Raw genomic sequence first — 22268 nt, forward strand, 5'->3', positions numbered from 1 at the left:
GATAAGTTGAAAAGTGGTGAAGTGGTCCTTTAAGTTGTTGCTCTTAAATAGCAGCTGCTGTAGTGTACAACTACCCAAATTAACCCACCACAAGTTCCATTAAGTACTAAAATATTCTATTTGGACTGTAAGGATGAGATCGAGGGAACAGCCATTTCCACTTGTATCGTAATAAATTAATCCATATACCTGTATTCGAGCTTAAGTAAAAGTGGTGCTTAATTTACCACATTATCTTAACAAAAAGAATAGACAGACTCAGTTTTCATAAAACTTTTGGTTATATCAAAACAATACATTCATGTGCCGAGACTTAAGCCCAAACCACACCAGTAGGGACTCCTTGGGACAAAACCGTTTTAAGGTCAACCACACCAATGCAACTCACTGAGTTGGATTGGTGTGGTTGACCTTGAAACGGTTTTGTCCCAAGGAGTCCCTACCAGTGTGGTTTGGGCTTTAAACAATAAAAAAAAGGAAGAAACAAAACATAAATGCATAATCTGTATGGCAACATAACAGAGCTATAGCCTATGTTGTGTTATCCATGGCATAAAGAGACCGTCTACTCCCTGAGTGAATTGTTACAATGTGATTTTGTTCAGGGGAAAGACTGGAACACCCGGCCTTTTGTGCTGTGACCTCCTTCATGCACGGGTGTGATTATTTTCCGAGTCATTTAAGTCACATAAAGGCGCTTAATTAATAAGCGCTCATCCGTTTTTAGGGGGTCCCCTTCATAGTCAGCTGAGCATTGCGGTCACGCGTCACTGAGGCAAATCCCCCTAATTGAGAACAGTCAAGAGAAGCATCTGTAAACAGCAGACGTTAAATAAATAATTCAGTATAAATACATGACCGCTACAGTGGGTTTTCCTTCTTCCCTCATCATTTTCAGTTCCCATGAGACATACAGCTCCAATCTGCCGGAATCGATGGCTCTTTCTCTTTTACTCTCACTGTAAAGTCTGCTCTTAATGAGCACACAAATATATTTGTGCAAACATCTCAAACGTACGTGCGACCTTACATCAGAGATCTGTGGTTTTCCTCAACATATGTAATCAATGTACTTCAAACACAAACACCATTTGATATCTTGCATTTAGTTCTGAGATGCAAGATTTGAGATATCACTTATTTCAGACAGTTTCAAGGTTTTTTCCTGAAGGTTTTTTCTGACAAAATATACAGTATGATCGCCACATGACCAATTAGTCATGGTATGATATCACTGAATATCATAACATCACCCCAAATAATGTTTCTGTCAGTGACAAGTGCACTGACAGAAACTGCACAGTTGGATCAATGAAAGTTTCTTTAATAAAAAATAAATGCCAAGTTTTGGGTCAGATGGGCTTCATCAGGGCAAAGGTGTTTTGCCCTGATGAAGGCCATCCAACCAAAAGCTTGGTCTTTTTATTAAAGAACTTGCATTGATCCAACTGTGCAGAACCTCCTCATACTTTTCACTTATTATAGCACCATGGCCCATTCTATAGTCCGTCGTGAGTGAAATGATTTTCTCCTTGTAGGGCATATAAAAACAAAATAGATAACTTAAATATGTTGTCACTGTCAGTCGTTTCCACGACATTCTAATAATGTTTTATACTAAAACAAGTGTAATTACCTCATCCCAATGTCAGATGTTTTCTACTCGTTAAAAACAAAAAAGGATTTTAGGACTCAGCACACAAGGCGACTTCATACGATGTGGGATATTGCGTTGTCAATCTTGCTGGCTTGATAGCGAATCCAGTCTGTCAGCTGTTGCTTTTGTTAGTGGCTATAGGAAGATACGTGGGATGTCGACATCTCATCATTTTGGCCTCCCTCTGTGAGCCTGTTGTTAGAAAGACAGAAGAAGCCCTTCATTACAGACATGTCATGCATCACTGACATGGTCTACTTTTAACTTCATGACAATCGTACCAACAATTCTGTAGTTCCAAAAAATAAGACTAAATGAATTTCTGTGGCAGGGGGTGGCAGAAAACGACTAGCTGCACTAAAAGCTGCTGTCAAGCATCCTTCAATAAATGCACAGTCGTAGACAGAAACAATCTGACAGAGGGCGTATGTAGGGGTAGAAGCCTGGCAATAAAAACAATACACTCTCCCTCGCTATGCAAGTATGGCAGAAAGATGACAGGATATGACAGGCATAAGTGCACATCTGAGATAGAGAGCCATGTGGTGGGAATCTGCACCATCACTGAACATATGGAATGCGTTGGCTGCAATAGAAAACTATCAGGCTGTGTTTCAGTCACCTGGTGTAGGTGGGCTGGGTGGGCAGGATGCCTGTGGCCATGTGCGTGGGCATTTCCAGGATGGTGATGTGGGTTCACATGCATGGCAGCAGGGTGGTGGTGAGCATTCGGGCGCTGTGGGTGCCTCTGAGCCATGGGGATGTTAACAGGGGGTCTGGGTCCCCTAATTGGGGATGTGTGGCGAGTGTGTTCCTTAGGGAGTGCCTGGAACTGGGCCATGTGGATGACCGGAGGTGGGTTTGGAGGGCGATGGACCCCGGCTGTAGTGGCTTCAGGCTGCCGTCCAGGGAGCAGGGCAGCCTGGGTCTGTTGGTTGCGATTTTGGAAGGTTTGAGCCTTCTGTGTGTGCATCTGTAGTGCAGCCGTTGTGAGATTACTAGGGTTTGCAGAAGGGTATGGGACTGTAATAGTGTCTCCTTGGCGAGGTCGATTGGCACCCTGTAAGCCAGGCTGTGTCTGTGGATCCAGGCCCCGCGATGCCTTCTGTGTCTGTTGCTGTGCCATGTATGCCTGTGGGAGATGATTAGGATCAGCCAGAGCTCTTGTATCAGTGCCCTGTAACACAGCCGGTCTCTGTAGTGTAGTAGCTGCTTGTGACGCATTAACATGGCCTATGGAGCCCTGCTGCGCCTCGGGCCTACTGCTGTGTACATCTGCCTGCCTGGGGGCATTGCGGCTCTGAGGCATGCTTCTGAAGTCTTGCTGAGAGCTAGCCCTTTGTGAACGAGGTCTTGTGTGCACGTGATGGTCAGCCTCGAGCCGTCTCGTATCAGGGGTGTTTTGTCCCCGGAGGTCGGTTCCATGAGATTCTCTGCCCGTCGTTGGTACAGCTTGTGGGGATGTACCTCTGCTCTCTCGCGTGGTCCGGTTTGGACGTTGATGCCGAGTCCTGTGGGAGATTGTAACCTGCTGTGTGGGAGGCTGGGCAGTGTAGTCAGTACTATAGCCTGAGGTGGAGTGAGGCGATGCCTGCCCTCTGTTAACTGTATCATTGGGATACGCCGGTGTCCCTCTGAGACGATCCCATGGCATTTGGCGACGGTGGGAACCGGCACTCGCCGAGGCACCGTGGGGCAGGGAGCTGCCATCACGTGGCACAGAGCTACCATCACGTGGCATAGAGATGCCATCACGTGATGCAGGGTTCAAATTGGGTGCAATCGTGTGTTGTGTGATATTAGTTACTGGGTCTTGTAGGTAGGTCTGCGTGGTGGTATGTTGCTGTGCAATGTTGTGCCTATTGCTGTGCGTGTAACCAGTAGGAATAAGCCCAGCAGGTGGTTGACGACTCCGGTCTAAGTGATCAGTCTGTTGGCGGTCATCAGAGAATGACAGTCCTCTTTGCTCAGTCGCAATCATGTTCTGCGGGTTACCGTTTTGTGAAGAGCTATGATTGTTAAGAGGCAACGGGGTTCTGTCTTGTGGGTTATTACTGAGTGGGAGTGACTGATGTGTTGGTTGGCCATTGCTCGGATATGAATTTAAATTGACGTGAACGGTAGGCAGCTGTACATTGCCGTTTTGCTGGGCAGTTGGTGGCATAGTGTTAAGGTTAACATGTACCATTGGGGGCTGGGCACCGCCCTGGGTAGTACCAGCCTGTATAAGAATATTAGAGCTCTGCTGCTGTGTGTGTGCTGGAAGTGTGTTTGCGCTTTGAGCAAATGCGTGCGTAAATGCTGGGTTATCTCTGCCATTGTGCGGGTATGAATTGCCATTCTGAATGACATTGTGTGAGAGTCCATTTGTGTGAGTAAAGCCATTGTGTTGCTGCGTGTTAGAGTTATGTGGGCCGTTCATTGGCGAATGTCGGTTCCCATGGCCTTCACGTGGGATTGTGTAGAGGTGGTTATGGTTCTGTACGTGTGTGTTGAAGTCATGGAGGGGTGGATTGGGACTTTGCTGCAAATCCCTCGAACCATGTGGCAGTGGATCTGGTGGCTTAATGGAAGGAGAGAGACAGAGTGGAGGGAGAGAGAGAGAAACACACACACACACACACACACACACACACACACACACACACACACACACACACACACACACACACACACACACACACACACACACACACACACACACACACACACACACACACACACACACACACACACACACACACACACACACACACACACACACACACACACACACACACACACACACACACACACACACACACGTTACTGTAGTTCTACAGCACCATCCCATGGTCAATAAAAAATGGCAGCCCAATGATGTATTGATCGTCAACATTGCAGTGTCTTACTATAAGCCTGGGGTTTTGCCTGGACTTCACTTCAGCACAGCAATCTCTCAACCTTCGGTTTGCTGTAATAACAGACATGACAGAATCAAATGTCATCAATGGCAGATACAGCCATATTACTGTGAGTACACATTTACTCACACACAAAATAAGTTGACAAAGCCTATGACTTAAAAATAAAAGTCATAGGCTGCTACTGTACTAATGTTTACATTACTATCGGAGCGGAAGCTTATAAGCTAATGGAAACATTTTTGTAATCAATATTTTGTATCAAATTATTAATTTTGTTCACAAGTAGCCGTGTAATAAGCGGGATAATGTATAGTGAGGCAGTCATTATTGGGAAGTCAACCGTTTCACTGAGGCAGGACCAACACTTTGTGTCAACCTGTCGGGGTTCATTTCCAATAATTACCACCTCACTGTACATTATCCCTTACTTAACAAATGGTTAGACATTAAAGCCTGGGTACTGAGGCTAGGCGGACATTAGCAGAGAAACACAGACACAGTCGTGTGTGCAAACACCCCCCCCCCCCCCCCACACACACACACACACACACACACACACACACACAGGCACTTAACTGTTTCTATAGCACACCAGTAACACAATGGCCAGGATGATTAAGATCAGCGCAACCAAACAACCAATCACGATCCCCGCCACTGCCCCTCCACTGAGACACGTGCCTAAGAAAGAGGAGAGGAATTAATAACGATAATGAGTCTGGGCCTCCGACAGGCAGGAGAAGGGGGTAAATGAATAGGACAAAAGAAAAGATTCTAAAAAAGGATTGATGAATTGATAGCGGAAAAGGAAAGGACAACACACAGACATGGCGAGAAGCAGATGAAAATAAAAGTAATGTGAGCTGAGAGTGAAAAAAAATGGAAAGGAGAGGGAAAAAAAAATGGCTGAAAGTCACTCAATGACTTTGACCAAATCAGTCTTTTGGAGTTACACTCTGGTCCTCTCTCCTGTCATCAAGATGGAATCATACAGAGACTGAGACCGAAAATAACAGCAATCATTATTGCTCACATACAGTAGGTTGATATCCAGTGTAACTCACCCACAATGGCCAAGTCCGTCCCCTGCTCGGCCGTGCCTCCAGTTATAGCATTCTTGGCCACGCAGGTGTATCGGCCACTCTGATTGGCCGAAAATGTCTGAACGCTGAGAACACCGCTATCTGGCTGGCCGGAAGCCATGGGCTGCTCGTCGTGTTGCCACGAGAAGAGGGCGGGGGGAAGCGAATCTGACGTGCAGGTGAGTCGCACCGTTTGTCCCACCACAGCATCCCCTCCCCCAACACACTCTGCTGGGGTGGACTTGGTCAGCACAGGGATGTCTGGACCATCTGGTTATGTGACAGTGTGAAGACATCAGAATCAGCACCACTTTAACCCATTAAGAGTTAAGACCTGAGCCCGATTCTACAAATCAAAATTGCTATATCAGTGGTGCTCAAACTTTTTCATGTCAAGGAACACCCAAAATTATATGCATTTGGCTTTCCCCATCTGAAAATACTTTGTTCCGGGGATCCCAAAAGCAAAGATTTGAGTTCAAAATGTTCGCTTTAAAATATATATTTAAAGATTTGCACAAAATTTCACGATTAAAAGATAAAGCTCAAATCTAAATGACACAGACGCTTTCCCGGTTTTTAACTGTAACTCGTTACATTAGATCAGATTTATCGCTAGATGTAAAGGAATTTATCTTGGTGACTTTTGAGTTTGACAGCTAACATACAGCCAGAACAGGGACCTCTTGTTCAAGATTTCACCAACAACATTCTGTACGCACTGGTGGCCACTAAATTAAGTACTGCCAAATCTGTCTTTGTAACAATGTAGGCTCCAGCAAATAACATTGGAACATTATGTTATATCAGAATCAGTGGACAGGACAACATAAAAAGCAGCAAATAAGAATACAAAATTGAGATCAATAAACCATGGACAAAATTGACCGTTTAGAATGAAGGATTTTGGCTACCATAGTTTAGCTGACATTTGTCAGTGTTTTGATACACACTAGGTACACACTAGAATACTAGATGACCTCGTCATCATCATGTATAAATGATGTATCAAATAAGGAAAACATTCCCGTATTAAAGTTGTCCTTTATCAGCAACCCTACGCTAACTTACAGTAGACGGTGAGGCTCTGCTTGGCGGTGTGTGCGCTGACAGGGTTGCTGACTGTGCAGCTGTACTCCCCGGCATCGCCCCGTCTGGCTGGGTTGATGACCAGCGAGCCGGCTGAGATGGTGATCCTGGAGTCGGGGTTGATGGCTGATCCCCCTTTACCCCACTGCACGCTGGTATCAGTGCCAGCCGTCCACGTGCAGCTCAGAGACACGTTGCCTCCCTCCAAAGCCACTGAGGGAACAGACAGACTCACCCCGGCTACTGCGTCTACAGGACAGAGTAGAATGTGGGAAAAGGCTTCACTGAAGGATGAATTTAATAAATGTGACATTTAGACATTATCTTACATGACAGACCAAAGAGAGAACATAAAAAGTGACAAAATAATGTAGCTCGTATTTTTTCTGCTGAGACTACTTTGGTGCAGTCAAAGTAAATGAAGGTCGAAAAAGGATGCATATACAGGGCACACCGGCACAGGCACAGATGGTGAATAAAGGGGCAGACGGTACGAGTGGTGGCTGAGATGCCACTTTGGCTTGCAGCCTAAGACGAATAATTGGAGTGCGGGAAGGCAGTGTATGGATGGAGGAAGCTGTGACTAAAAAGAACAAGCAGCAAACGAATGTATGCAGGAAACTGGCTGAGCAGCTCTAATGTCTTCTCAAATTCGCAATAAATTCTGCAGCCCGCCTTTTGCTATGACCTGTGATCCTCCCATGGTAAACATTGATGTGTGACACAGGTGCTAAATTGATCCAGTGAGGGCTGAGGAGTTGGCCTGATATACAGTATAATGGTGGAAAAGGCAGCTGCCCACTGGACTGATGCCATATTATAAGTATATTCAGTTACTGTACTGTATATACACATCAATGCAAGGCATCATTTGGTTATACATCTGAGAGTGCTAAATCTAAACTGGTTTTGTATGTCACCTTATCATGACTGACCTTGTGGAAAACTGGGGAAACCATCCAAAGGACATATTTCTTTAAAGAAATATTTTTAAAATACGACTGGACCTAAATTAAACGCACGCGCGGCGTTTTGTGCGCGAAAAGCCTGGTGTAGCGTGGCCGTTAATGGCTGGAAAATGGAAATTAAGAGTTGACATAGTACTTGGTGCATGCATAAACTTAATGATTATATCTGGTTTCAGTATTAATTTATGATATATTTTCTCTATTATTAAGGTTATTTTTGCAGTCAGTTTGTATTGGTGGTGAGGAGGGGGTCGGGGCGGGGGTCGCGAGACATGGCCAAAGCATTTCCGGGGGTCCCCGGCCAAAAAGGTTGAGAACCCCTGAGTTAGGTCATATTTCTTTGTTTTGTCATTGACAACTTGTGAACACTGTGAACTGTACTCATTCAGCAAGTAGTAAGTACCACTCAATGGGTGCTGCTATGTGCAGCGTAAAACAAAAATGAGAAAGCTATTTGACCCACGTCTATTGGTCAGTGATCCTTGATCAGCTCTCCTGCTCTGTGAATCTTAAATAAGATAAGCCCAGGGACTCAGGGAGTGAGTTAAAATGGAATTAAGTCTTGAAATTGCATAAAAACCTGAACCACTTGCATTATTAACACCCCATTTTTCATTCATTTTTTACCTCTCCTACTATGGGTCACTAATTTCATTATTATTTCTAACCCACACAGTCTCTTTCTTTCAACCTCTTTCTCCCTCATGCAATTACTCCCCTCCCGAAACAGTCTCTTCTATGGAGATGTCTGTCCCCTCCCTCACCCTTCCTAGGCCCTTCATAGCACCTTCACAAGCGATCCGTCCTTTATCTCTTACCGAACACCCTCAGCTGTATCGAAAGGGAGTTGGTGTCAAGGCCAGTGGTGGCCATGGGGGCCACTTCAACCAAGTAGTTCCCGGCATCTCGGAGCTGGGCATCGCTGATCCGGAGCTGGGTGGCGGAGATGGTGACCCTGCCCTGGTACTGAGCCACGTTGTTAATAATGGGCCCTCCGTTCGCCCAGAGACCCAGGGGCGTGCTCCCCCCACCTGGGTAATTCCATGTGATGGCCAGGACGTCTGTCACAGTCAGTACCGTGAAGACTATCTCAGTGCTGGTCTGAACCAGCACCGGGTCGATCTGGAACCGGATGGGAACTGGGTCTTTCTGTTGGCTCATGACAGCAGCTGCGGGACCAAAGCATTTTCAAAGTGATGATGAGGAGAGAAAGAAGGATGCTATTAAAGTGGGATTAAAGACTTATGTTTTCTGTCGAAGTAGGAATTTCTTTTTTCAGTGGGTTTTGAAAAGCCTCTGGGTGGAATTATCACCAACATGTTCAATGTTTGTGGGAGGAGATTCTTTAAATATAACTTTGGCATGTCAATAATTTTAGCAGCAGAGATATGACTACAACACAAGTGGGGGAAGGAAAGTGTATGCCTTATGTAGAGGCCATGTCCAATGAGAAACAGAGAAACAAAACATTTTAGATTATATATATTTTTTTTAGGTATAGGTATGCGTCTTGATGAGACAGACCAGTCTATGAAAATCATGACAAATATTAGTGATTCTGTTTCAATATTCAAATTAGAGTTTTCTTCTTCCTTTGAAATGCCTGATTTAAGTGATTTTACACTTTCAACACCAAAAACCGTGAAAGCATCTCTGTTCTGTTCTTTGACTATATAGAAGTGTCTATTTGTACGTCTCTAAATGTTTTTGATGAATTGAACAAGGTGGACCCTCTTGTAAACAAGTGTAATGCTTAATTGGGTCGTCCACTCAGAGTTAACAGTCTTTGTATTGAGTTTGTACTTGAAATGTACTGTAATTCTGCAAACTGTTAATAAATATTTCAATCAATCAATCAAAAGTCATTATACAGTAGATCTTAGTGTTATTGCCTATTACGAGCTTGTAAATCTGCTATTTTTGAAAGAACTACTAATTTAGCAAGCATTTGTAGAATCGTCCTCGGATCTAAATGGGTTAACAAGTCAATATTTAGCTTTTGCAACGAATTTGATTTTGAATTAAGATGTCCTCTAGTTTTCAAAATAAAAACTGTTTTGCTTGTGGACCCAAGGTGTACTGTATGTTTAGGTATACTTTGATTGATTGATTGAACATTTTATTAACAGTTTGCAGAATTACAGTACATTTCAAGCACAAACTCAATACAAAGGCTGTTAACTGTGAGTGGACGACCCAATTAAGCATTACACTTGTTTACAACAGGGTCCACCATGTTCAATTCATCAAAACATTTAGAGACGTACAAATAGACACTTCTATAGACAGTACAGGAATTCATCATAATGGAGGTAAAAAGGGAAAAGAAACATATACAGTGAGGGGAAAAAAGGGGGGGGGGGGCGGTGGGGGGGGGGATTCAGATTTTACGGGGGCCAGTTTCGAATTGCAGCCATCCGTAGGTGCCCTTTGAGAGCGGTTTTGAAGGAGTCAAGGGATTCGCATGTCTTAATGACTGTTGGTAGGGCGTTCCACATTTTGGTGGCATAGGAGCGAAAATAATTTAGTCCCTTGTTTGTGCCGAATCTGGGTTGAACATGATTCGTTGCACTCCCTCTGGTGTTGTGGGTGTGGACTTCGTTAACATTAAGGACACCTTAAGGTGTACTGTATGTTTAGGTATACCTGAACTACAGACAGGCAATCCCTAGGGATTCTACAAAAGGGAATTTTCTGTCAACGACACAAACTGTGCAAGAAAGCCAACACTAATGAATTATAGTGAATCAAATCAATATAGCCCTGATCAACCTTGCTGGAATGTGTTTACAAGGTACACGCAACAAAGAGCAGAATGACAGTGTTGGATTGCACAGGTTCTTTGTATTGATCCAGGACTTTTTTTTTTTTTTAAAGTTTATTTTAGTAGGCTACCTGATTAAAATCATCATTCTAGAGTCTGAAATGGTTTTCCACTGACACTGGAGTGGAACTAAAAAAAATCCTGAGTCACAAATGAAATCAGTGTTGCCAGATTTAGCAAAAGAAATAAGCTACCATGTTGTCGCAATGCAACGCGTTGTGAGCTTGTAGATCCGTCCGATCATGGCAACACCACGGTGAGCACTAAGGAGACTCACTGGAATGCAGTCAGGCAGGTTTAAAAGCCGTTTAGGAGTGACTTTCTGTTTGTAATGTTTTTAAAATATGCATGGAAGGAATACTGACTGTAGTAGGCCTACATAGCTACTCCCTCGTACGTTTCCCACAGAGGAGTCAGAGGCAGAGCCAAGAATCTCCTGGCAAATATCAGGGTTAGCGAGAAGATTAGGTGAAATCAAAGAAAGTGGCTTTTTACCTGCCAATAACAGAACAAGTGGAAGGATATGTCCCTTCATCTCCTCAGTCGGATCGGTTTATGGAGAGATGCAGTCTCAAAGGGACTGGATGCTGCTGGGAAAGAAAAAAAGAAAACATCCCATTAGCCATAGTAGTGCTAAAATACATTGTGTGACAAGATGAATACAGTAATACACCATAGCTATTCAATTAGCCTACATTTAGCTAATACATTTATTTGTGATCCTAAAGCACAAAGACTTCAGACTTACGAAAGCGTTTTTCAGCTGCCTTCATCTTCATTGATTGTGCACCAAACATCTCAATGTGTTGTTTGTTTTTGTAACTAATCGTCCACTTCCTTGTGCTCCACCTCAGGCAGTCAAGAAGACACACCTGTTGGAGTGTTGCCATGTCCGCTTATTACAAGGGACTTTTGGCTTGTTTATCTGCTTGTTTCTAAAGTGTAGTAGCCCCTACTGTAAATACTACAGTATACCTACAGGGACCCCTGTTACGCCCGCACCGGATTTGTGTTATTAAAATGTTAACAAAAACCTCCCCCACCCAGATTATTTTAAAATGTGCTCATGTGTTATTGTTTTCATAGACCTGGTTGCTTATTTCTCTCAAAAGCTCTGGCAACACTAACCTGTTGAGTCACAGCAAGGGGTGGCCAGATGTGTCCATTGTGATCTAGCATGCATATTTAATAAATTACAACCTAATAACATAGGCCTACAATAAGTAATTTTGAGGTAGCGTTTATTGTATCATACCCCCCCCCCCCCCCCCCCCTATGCTCCCTGTAATTACCCATCTCTATCACAGTGATGCGACAAATACACATTTATTACAACACATAATACATGAACCCCATGGCACATTAAACCCAATAAACACAATGCCTTGCACATACTAACTAAATAATAAGCACAATAAAACATAACAGACACACAACATGCCCTGAGGCATTCTGGGGAGTCTCGCCTCAGCCTAGCAGCCCAGCTAGGAAGTTACAATAATTCCCTTTTATTGAACACATTTCTCATATCTCGCTATTATTTTCATTGGGGCAGAGAATAATGCTTTAAAAGTGAATAGGATGGAACTAATTATATTGGTTGCTAGTGAATTGGAGTTTAAATTCCATTTCAATTCCATTTTGAGCCATACTTCTTCATACAAGGAACATTGTATTATTTAGAGGTTAGAGGTATCTCGATTGTAACACAAAGTTGACCTCCAAAGTGAAGTCACTGGAATGAGTTTGTGGCCAAAAGACAGACAGGGGTAGGCTATCATAACTTTAATATCAACAAAACCTGTAATGCTTCAATATCTGTGTAAAACATGCATAACCATTGCAGGAGACAAATTATCTTGGATGTATTGACTTCAAGAAAATATAAGTTTGGGGAGACTATATTTTGGCCAAAAATATGCAAAATGTTCAATGTTCAATTTAATATGCAAAATGCTCAATGTTCAATTTAGGGGGGTAAAACGCCATATCATGTGATGTATTGATGCAAGTGATCTTGTAGATTTGCTATTTTTGAAAAATTCTGAATGAAAAATGGTTGCCTACATTACATTTTTTTATTACAAATTATAGGGGCACCAGGTTGAAAGGGGTTAAAAATCGGGTAAAAAAAATTGTAAATGGTTGGAGACTTGGAGTGGGGCGTTACTAGCCTGGCTAATAAGCCAGACTAATATCACACAACACTGTCGCGGTATATCAGTCTGGGCTGGCTCCGCTTGGATTTCATTTCCCGGGGAACATTTTCTCTTCGACGCAATTGGTCAGAGCTACTGTCAGTCAAAGGTCTCAAGCATTGAACGTCACTGTACCAAAGCCCGCCTATATTGCATACCGTGTCCCGATTGGTCCGACCTGTTCTCTGCTGTAGGAAAGAGGCGTGCTACTGAGCCTCGCCAGACCGTAATCCGCTGGTAGGCAACTTTTTTTTGCCAACGGCTGATTCGGTCTGGTTTATTAACCAGGCTAGGGCGTTACTAGGGGACGTTGGGGCCCAGAGGCAAGGGGAGCACACGGCCGCCCACCCGTGCCGTCTGTTGCAACGACAGTTGTGTTGCAAAACGTTTGGCGGAGCCTGGTGGTGGCTGCTGCTAGCACACAATTCAATTCAAAGGGCTTTATTGGCATGAGAATTGGCACACACAGCCACACAGCCACACCTCGGCGCCTCCCAACTGCTCTAGTGTAGTCTAACGTGAAGGAAGTCAGAAGTGTCTGTGGCGAGTGTGCAGTGGGCTTTCCCAGTCTCGAGCATAGAGTAATAGGTCTCGAGTCCCGACAGCCATGCAGGTACGTGCACAAATCACAACTACAACTGTACAGTGCCCCGCTGTTTATAAACCAAAACGCAGTTTGGGCTTGTTTTTACACTTTACAGGCTGCAGCTGCTGCTGTTTACAATCGCGACAGGTACCGTCACAACTGCTGTACAGTCTGTGTAGTGCCCCGCTGCGCTGTTTATAAGTCTGTTATTTTACTCTTATTTCTATTTATCTACTCAATAAGCTATATGTTGACCAAAATTAATAAATGTTATGAATTTTGCGCCAAGCGACAGCTTTATTACCCAAAAACATTCAATGTTATCTCATCTGTCTTAGATGCATTAGAAAGTTGAGGTAAGGACAAAGCATTTTTCATCTGATATATTAGTGCCACCCACTGGCCATGTCCAGATAACCTTTTAGAGAGGGAGAGAGAGAGAGAGTAGCCTCGGAAACCCAGACGTTTTATTTCCTGGAAGAAAGAGTTGCCTGACCTGTTCTTGTGTGTCTATCCATCCAGCTGGCACCTTTTTAGTTGTTTATGTATATTTTAACTGTTTCCCACTGTGTAACCAGTTAATAGAAAATAGGTCACCTGGGAGGAAAATGCATTAAGAAGTTTAAATAACACCAATGCATAACCATTAACACAGTACTTTTGTGTGAAAAGTACATTTTTAATAGATAAACGAAAAACAATCTGGAGGATAAGTTATGAAACAAACAAAACAAAAAACAAAATGGCATAACATTCTAACACTTTCAACAGCTAACTTTTAAAATAATGTCATTTTATTCCATTCCATTCTATTTTATTTTATTTATGATGCTGTTTTTATCTACAGGTCTGTTTGATAACAGTGACTCAGTGTGGCTGGAATCCACATCAACACAATCGAACTTGTTGCATTGTTGTGGGAGTGTGTGTGTGTGTGTCGGCCAAGCTGCTGATAGAGGTTCGGGCTATAAGGAAGGGTGTGTGGGGGGTTATGTGGGGTTATGAGGGGCGCTGTTATTCCACTGGAGAGTGGAGAGTGTAACTATTTAAAACTCGGTACGATAGCAAATGGCAATTACTGTACAGGAAGGGGTAGAGGAAATCGCGCAGCATGGAAACTAGCTGACGCCTAAAGTAGGCTACAGAACCTCTCACTGCATGGACCTCTCACACAGACAGAATCTCCCATTGCATGGACCTCTCACACAGACACAATCTCAGAGAAGCGCAAGTTTCTGGGGCCTTTACTCCTGCTCAAATGGACATTTTGTCACATGCCATAAACATCTAGGTTTTGGCATGCTATATTCTTTTTTTGGAGCTTAGATCTTCAGCTATATTCTGGTCCTGGATATGTTTTGTTGACACAATGGCAAGTAGGCCTACATTGAATACCTGTCTGATATTGTTTTATTTGGGGCCATAAAACTGCAAGCAGACGTTGACCCACACCTTACCCCTGCAGGGTAAAGTCTTTTGAATGCGGAGAGGAAATTGTCCCAAGACTCAGCTCTGACTCATCTGTATTGTATATCTACGTGCTGGGAAGGTAGGTGAATTCCATGTTTAGCAGGCTGTTTTTTTAAATGTATTATTGTACTCAGCTGGACAAATTGAAGTATTGTTCTCATGTAACACCCTTCAAATAGAACATGGAATGTACAGATATTTTCCATATGTTGATTTTGTGTACTGTAACAGCAGTGCTCCCATGTAGCTAATTTGTTTTTGGCCCCATGCACATTAGTTGTGGTTCTACAGCAGGTTGCAGTGCTACAAAGTTGTGGTGCTTATAATGGAAAACATTCATTCTAAACAAGGTTAGGAGAGTACTTAACAGGTTAACCAGCTAAATTGTAATGTGTATTTGTAATCCTTTGTATTATTGTGTCTGTATATCAAAAGGGGGATCTATGAATGGCCCACACACTGTAAAGGAATACACTTCTTTTTCTGACAGTGTGTCCTTTTCTTTGATGCCATTCAGAGATCCCTTTTGAATATAGGCTATCCACCTTTTGTCCTATGCACCTGTCACCAATACCTTTTGAGGTGTGCATCTGCCTTTTTCTAAAAAATATTATTGTGTCTGGAAATGTTGTTAGTGTCCTTTCTGTGTTTTGCACATCACTTCCATGTGAATATAGAGAAAACATGTTGCAAGTAAATGTGTGACCAATTTCTTCACAAAGTGTGTCTTTCATTTGCAGGTATCATGGATCTTCATTCTTTCCAATGCTGGAGAGTTGCCCTGCTACTTCTCTTAAGTAAGGCCTTTGCAAAAAAACAAACAAAAAAAGGTTTATGATTAAATCAGGAGTCTAGCCAGGTTATTGTCTTGAAATATCATTTCCTCTATGTTCTTCACCCAGGTTGCCGTTTAGTGCTGCACATTGTTTAGGAAGGGAAACATTGCAGAGCTCCCTCTGAGGTCATCTGAGGCTAAACCATAGGTTTCTGTCCAGATGCAAGAAAGAATGTAATTGTGTTTGTAGATGCAAGTATGTAAATGCATTGTAGATTATAGATGCAAGTATGTAAATGTATTTAGAGATTATAGACACTTAAACAGCCTTTTACATTTGTATCCCATGCAAGTGCATTACTTAGTATGTTTCTCATGTTTCTACCAAAGTTACTGCACACTTGGGACGCATGATTAATAATTCCCCTGTGTGAGTACAGACATGAGGCTTACCTGGTCCACTGCAACTCTGTGAATACAGGGGCTTACTGTACTTGGTCCGCTGCAACTATGACATAGATTTTAGCGTACTAATGTGGTTTGATGGATATCACATTAGGCACAGCTGTCGTGGTCCATAAATCACTAGCTGACATTGGCTGACAGAAAACAGGCATACATATTCATAAATCCCATGCTGAGGAAAAAGTTGTGGAAATGACATCCTAGTATGCCAGTCTAAATTGACAGAACCGTGTAGATTACTTATTGCAGCTGGCAGTTTTAGTCATCATCTCAATGCACTTCCCTTGGGCGAACAGCCAAAAGCATATAGAATGTTAACCACATAGTCAAATATTCATTTATCACTATACAAGTGCACAAGCAGACAGTCCTTGGACTGCACTATTAGGAAGGAGAAATAACAATGATAACCAATCTCTGTTGCCAGTGCCGTGTGGTTACCGGTGTATGTCTGTGCACATCCTGGATGAGGACCCTGTCCATGTAATCCCTGGTACCAGTCTGGTTCTCCAAGCCCAGATCAACCACGGACCCCTGGAAGAGGTCTCCATGGTAACCTGGGAACGGGAACCCGAAACTGGAAGTCCCCCCAGGAAAGTGACAGTGGCCACGTGTCCTGGCAAAAACATAAAATGTGTTGATAAACTTCCAAATGCGCATGTGAGTGCAGAACAGCAGGGGACAACACTGAAGCTTGAGGGATACACCCCAGAAGACAATGGTGTTTATGCCATAACCGTGACGGATCAAAACGGAGTGAAAACCACGGCACAGTGCATTGTCAGAGAATATGGTATTATCAGAATCCCATTTTTCTGCACACTACAATCTCCTAGGTTTTGTTTCTGGATTATTTCGTCACGCCTTTTCGTTTCCTCACGGAGGATTAGGTTTCCACTTTCCAGTCAGTTCTGGTTTAGCTATTTTCCTTTTAAAGTATCCTTGCTTTCATTTTTGTCAGCCTCTGCTACCTCTGTCAGTTTATCAGTTCCCTTCTATCTGTCATATCAATTTCTGTGGTTCTCCATTTCATTCTTACCCCTAACATGAAATCACACTCATCCCTTTTAGACACCCTTCTACTTGGCTGCTTTTATCTGAGGAGCTCTAGTAAGAAGTAGATATTCTCCGTCATATCTCACCACCATCTCCACTCATTACAGTTTGATGGTCTCCACTTTACAACAGTTGTATTTATTTGTCTTCCCATATCCCCTTAGGGGCTCCGTAGTACGAAACCAAAGAAATACAAAATTAATACACCGACAGATGTAAGCTGCTAACCTTAATAAAAAAGAAAACTCACCTCACGATAAAAAAATATATAAAGCTGCACTATGTAAGTTTCCTCTTCTACCCCGGTTACCTGGTTTCATGGAAAGTGCTCAAATGTTTGCCATTGAGCTTATCGAGCCTGCACACTTGCTCAGGGGATAAACTGTCTAGGTGTCTGAGTCATGACCGTTCGTTGACACAATCTAAATATCTCAATAGAAGAGCAGTGAGACACAATTCTGAAATGGTTTTTTTTCCCCTAATGAAAATGTCCTCCCCTCTGTCTACCGCCGCCCTCCCCAAAATGGAACCCTGCGTCTATCTGTCTTTGCAGAGCCTGTGCACCACGTCTCAGTGAGCGTTAACGTCTCGCACTCCATCCTTGTCTGTGGAGAGGCCTGGGGGACGGACCCACAATTCAGCTGGCTCTACGAGAGAGACGCCATCAGCAAATCTGTGGGGAGTGTGTCCAAAGATGGGAAGACCCTGTATGTCTCCAGCGCACCCATCTGTGGGCACTTCACCTGCATGGTCACTAACAAGCTGGGCCACAGCGTTGCCACATACACAGCAGGTACAGTATCGCTTCAGGCTGGTTCACTGACCAGTGCCATCCATCTGCTATTAGTGTAGGTCAGACACTAGCAATCCGCTCCTTGTTATGTGCACAGGATGCATTGAATGTTGTGTTCAAAGTCTAAACCGAATGTTTATTCGGTTCAAGAATAAAACGGAACATTTTTACCATTGTTCTGGTATGTGCATGTTAATATATGACACGCATCAAATCAGTTTAATAATGTTAATAGAGCTTCAGAGTCTTCTGCTGGCTGTCTGTGTAGCATCCTAATCTTGTGTAGTGTCCTTAAAGTGCTTATATAATATAGCTGTTTATGCTATAATGGGATTTTCCAATCTGGGCTCAGTAACCTAACACAGGGACTAATACTGTGCAACCAGAAACTGCTAATGCCAGAAGCCTACTGCTGATACTGTAGCTAATGACGCTAAATAAATGCACATCTTCCCATCTGGTAAAGCAGCACAGTTCAAAGTCATCCAGGTCACTTTCAGCTTGGTGCAGTTAATTCATTGATTAATTAATTCTGTGTGTGTGTGTGTGTGTGTGTGTGTGTGTGTGTGTGTGTGTGTGTGTGTGTGTGTGTGTGTGTGTGTGTGTGTGTGTGTGTGTGTGTGTGTGTGTGTGTGTGTGTGTGTGTGTGTGTGTGTGTGTGTGTGTGTGTGTGTGTGTGTGTGTGTGTGTGTGTGTGTGTGTGTGTGTGTGTGTGTGTGTGTGTGTGTGTGTGTGTGTGTGTGTGTGTGTGTGTGTGTGTGTGTGTTTCTGTGCCTGACACTGACAGCACCATGTGAGACAGAGGGCAAGGGCCGGGCTACGACGGCGGCCGTGGTGTGCCTTGTCATCCTCGTAGCATGTGGAGGAGTATTGGCTTTTCTCCTGTGGAGGTACAGTACATTTGCCTGCTGACACTGTGTGGGGCCAGGAGTCAATGCACAGATACACATCTCACCGCGCGCTCTTGTGTTAGAAGCTTAAAGCATTGCTGTGGGGAAAATCTGAATATTGCATAGATTCTTTCCATATGGGGAAGTGATATATGACAGTAGCGTCTTTGTTAATTACAGAGTAATTAATTATTATGTTTTTTGATGCCGGTATGCCAATTCTGCTTGATCGTGATAGGATATTTGGTTTTCTATTTAGGAGGAAAAGACGATACAACAGCAGGGGTGAGCGGCTGCATGAACATTTGGATGACAGCATCTGAATAGATGTAGCCTACACATTTCCCCCGGTGCCTTTGAAATTGGCAAGCTACACATTCCGGTTTCTCAGCCCTGTTCTTGGTGCCAGAGACACGTTCCGGTTTCTCAGCCCTGTTATTGGTGCCAGGGGATTGAAAATGGACCCCACTCCTTGGGAGGAACCTTCTGTCCTGTGAGCAGCATGACCTCGTGGTTGAATTTGACAAATGTGAAGAGTGAACTGCTTGCCGGCAAATGATAGTGTTCCATTAATAGATTTGTCAAATATTATCTGACTCCTTACACTGTGCCGACATTTTGTCCTTACATGGCCTCTTGTTGAGCTACTACTAGTGACATTTATGCATGCAAATATGAAATAGGAATTAAGTTTTATGAATCAATATTTGTTTTTACTCACTGTATATTGTACACTGTCCTTGTAATAAAACCTTCCACAGCATGTGTTTTGACTCATATATTGATATTTGAATTAGCTAATTCAAATACACCCTGGACATGATACTGTACAAGTACACCCCCTGGACATGATGCTAGTATGTCTAGCCGAAACCAACCCTTGATGACTGGGTCCCATTTTTCAGTCTTTGGTATAACCCGGCTGGGGATCGAACCCCGACCTCCCAGTCTCAGGGCGGACACTCTAACTACAAGGCCAATGAGCTGGTTGAAAATTGTATAGCAGACGTGAAGTCCACATATCAGCTGTGACAATGTCATAAAACGGCTCCAGAAACAGTTCCAATGGTTGCATCCGCTTCCTCCGCTTCCCAACCCTGAACAAACTAGCTTAGCTGAAAATAGCCGATCAACAAGAGGGGGGGGGGGGGGGGAATGCTAATTATGACATGCACAGAATAGGGATGCTGGGGTTCACGTGGTTAATCCTTCCAAGTCAGCCATCCCACCCATGAACCAAAATTCCTCAAACATTGAAGACAAAATTGTGATTGGCCAGAATGAGATGATGTATGATGATAAGAGCGCCCCTCACTTGACACGGGTGTGATGTTTGGAAAAGGTGGTAGGGGAAAAAATGCTCTCATCTCTCTCCTGTCCTAGTGAGATACAGAGGACTACATGAAGGAAAACCTACACCAAGCAACCAAAAGTCAAATGATGGATTGTGGGGGAGGGAGGGTGAAGTCTGAACATCTGCCATGAAAGTTTCGGTGTTCCTCTGGGAGAATTAGCTAAAGATCTTGTCTGCTTAAAGTGCTGACTTTTGGAATCCGTCAGGTTTATTGGGCTCCATTTGTTCCATTACATTACAACACCTCGATTACAGGGTCACCTTACAGGACCTCAACTCAGATCCAAGAAGAGAACACCACAATAGTGCCTGAGGAACGCATCCTGTGGGTAAAAAGGTAATGATGCAATACAAAAAAAATAAAACACTAAACAGTGCAAGGGGGTGTGTAAGAAGGATTACACTCACTTACTGGATCAGTGTTCAGTTTCTATGGAGGTCTGCATTGTCCTTGTTCTGACTCTGATCCAGAGGCCTAGGATGGACGAGGAGAACGAAAAGAGCACAAAGAAGTGGACACGATCCATCGACTTTTGAAATCCATGTCCTGCGTGCCATTTCTGTGGGAAATGTAAATGTAATGTAATTCTCCTCCCTCAAACAGCTACTGCTGGATTGGAATTTTTGCAGTCAGAGAGATGCCCAAGTTACTCTCTATGGAAGGTGTAATTGTTCTGGGTACTTTCTAAATGTGTGATTTTGTGTTTAGTTCTCTCTTGCAGATATTACACAAAGTCATTCACATGACAATGTGAAAACTAAAACTGCACAAGGTTTCTAGAATGGCCCATTCTAATTCCTACAGCCCAGAGAATAGACAAATTAAAAGTCACTCAATAATATCTTATCATTATCTCAATTCTTAGTGGCTCTTAGCCAGCCCAGCAAACACAATAGTTGATTCATAGTTCCTCCTTGTTTGGGGAGATGCATTGTACATACAGGAAGTAGTAATACAGAGCAGTCCAGTGATGCATTACACATTCATGAGAAACATTGGCAGCCACTCTTCCCTGCGTTGAACCCACTTGTTTAATGTCTCTGTGCATTCCAGCTCCTGTTCTTGTTATTGCTGCGGAACTTCCTTTGCCATAACTGTACTGTATAGTCATGTTTATAGAGATAGGGACCAGTGGAGTGCCAACGAATGGAACATTGCTGGTCTGTTTTGATTAGTGCACAGATCGCTGAGGGCAAGTGGCAATGGACCCACACAGACAGCCATCGGGATAGAGAACCTCTCGTGAAAATGTTGTATATGCTGATAAGAAATCAGCCTAAAGGAAGGAAGGTGTACGTGTTGAATATCTTTGATAAGGCTTTTTGTGACGGCCGTCACTGCCCTTGTGAGAACTTCATGGTAGTACGCCTGTACAGTAGGGCATTACTAAGGGCCTAAATAGTTGGGCTGAAAGCTAAAACCTTTGACAGAGACAGTGTATTGATTCAATTCAATTTCTCTGCATGCAACATGTAGTTAACCATTTGCAACTAAAAAGGCTCCATCTACACGTTTCAATGGTCAACAACAAAATACAAAATGGAAACATTAATTGTAAAGCTTTTTAAAACTTAAAAAATCACACCCGTGTGAACTGAGTGGTGTAGGGTCGTATATAGCCTGTCTGACGTAATGAAATCATGTCTGACGTAATGAAATCACACCCGGGTGAACAGGGTGAACATAGCAACCATGCTCATTTTTTCTGCACAAACAAAGCCAGTTGTACGAGTGGTTTACACCACCAAAAATAAATAATAATACAGTGTATCTATAAATGGAGCAGCACCACATCTCTATGTCTGTGTGTGTGTAATCCACGTAACTCGTGAACCGTTAGCCCCACCGGCTTCAAATTCGACACACATGTTCCACACCAACGCAGGGGGTGCAGTGCCCGGTGTCGAGTCAGTCGGACCCACGGTTGTCCAGAACAGCCCAAAAAAGGCCCCTGCCCAGCGTCCATATATGGAGCTGGCCTGTTCTGACCTCACAACACTCCATATTTGGGCATGCCTGACACAGAACTCCACAAGCTGGCTGCACTCCATATTTGGGCATGCCTTACAAAGAACTCCATATATGGGCATAAAAGGGAGACAGACATAATATCTGGGTGGGGCATGCATTTCCAACTTGCATCGTTCCAAGTAG

The 22268-nt window shown here is 43.4% G+C and overlaps 2 protein-coding genes across 7 annotated transcripts; one reads left to right on the top strand and one right to left on the bottom strand.

Annotated features, from left to right (window-relative positions):
* Positions 1 to 410: 410 nt before the first annotated feature.
* Positions 411 to 11382, bottom strand: LOC306924747 (cell adhesion molecule CEACAM6). 4 transcript variants are annotated; one of them, XR_013790204.1, is made up of 10 exons: positions 11275 to 11382; positions 11022 to 11113; positions 8521 to 8871; positions 6717 to 6983; positions 5628 to 5915; positions 5140 to 5244; positions 4549 to 4610; positions 2280 to 4220; positions 1637 to 1849; positions 411 to 785 (listed from the first exon to the last, which is right to left on the bottom strand). XR_013790204.1 is itself a non-coding variant. In XM_079503377.1 (9 exons), the coding sequence occupies exons 2-9, from the start codon at positions 11059 to 11061 to the stop codon at positions 1826 to 1828; spliced, it is 3078 nt and encodes a 1025-aa protein (XP_079359503.1). In that variant the 5' UTR covers positions 11062 to 11113; positions 11275 to 11382; the 3' UTR covers positions 411 to 1825. The 4 variants fall into 4 exon arrangements, 3 of the variants coding, with proteins under 3 accessions (XP_079359503.1, XP_079359504.1, XP_079359505.1); XM_079503377.1 differs by having other exon boundaries at positions 411 to 1849; XM_079503378.1 differs by having other exon boundaries at positions 411 to 1849; positions 11022 to 11116; positions 11275 to 11374.
* A 1796-nt stretch (positions 11383 to 13178) lies between these two features.
* Positions 13179 to 19522, top strand: LOC306924283 (uncharacterized protein). Of its 3 annotated transcripts, none has more exons than XM_079502735.1 (7): positions 13179 to 13337; positions 14776 to 14859; positions 15521 to 15577; positions 16448 to 16813; positions 17630 to 17869; positions 18657 to 18759; positions 19019 to 19522. In XM_079502735.1, exons 3-7 carry the CDS (start codon positions 15526 to 15528, stop codon positions 19080 to 19082), a joined length of 825 nt encoding a protein of 274 aa, XP_079358861.1. In that variant the 5' UTR covers positions 13179 to 13337; positions 14776 to 14859; positions 15521 to 15525; the 3' UTR covers positions 19083 to 19522. The 3 variants fall into 3 exon arrangements, with proteins under 3 accessions (XP_079358861.1, XP_079358860.1, XP_079358862.1); XM_079502734.1 differs by having other exon boundaries at positions 13187 to 13337; positions 14749 to 14859; XM_079502736.1 differs by lacking the exon at positions 13179 to 13337 and having other exon boundaries at positions 14510 to 14859; positions 19019 to 19131; positions 19171 to 19522.
* Positions 19523 to 22268: the final 2746 nt, after the last annotated feature.

Source organism: Electrona antarctica (assembly GCF_951216825.1).
Source record: "Electrona antarctica genome assembly, chromosome: 6".
In the NCBI taxonomy this organism is placed as follows: domain Eukaryota; kingdom Metazoa; phylum Chordata; class Actinopteri; order Myctophiformes; family Myctophidae; genus Electrona; species Electrona antarctica.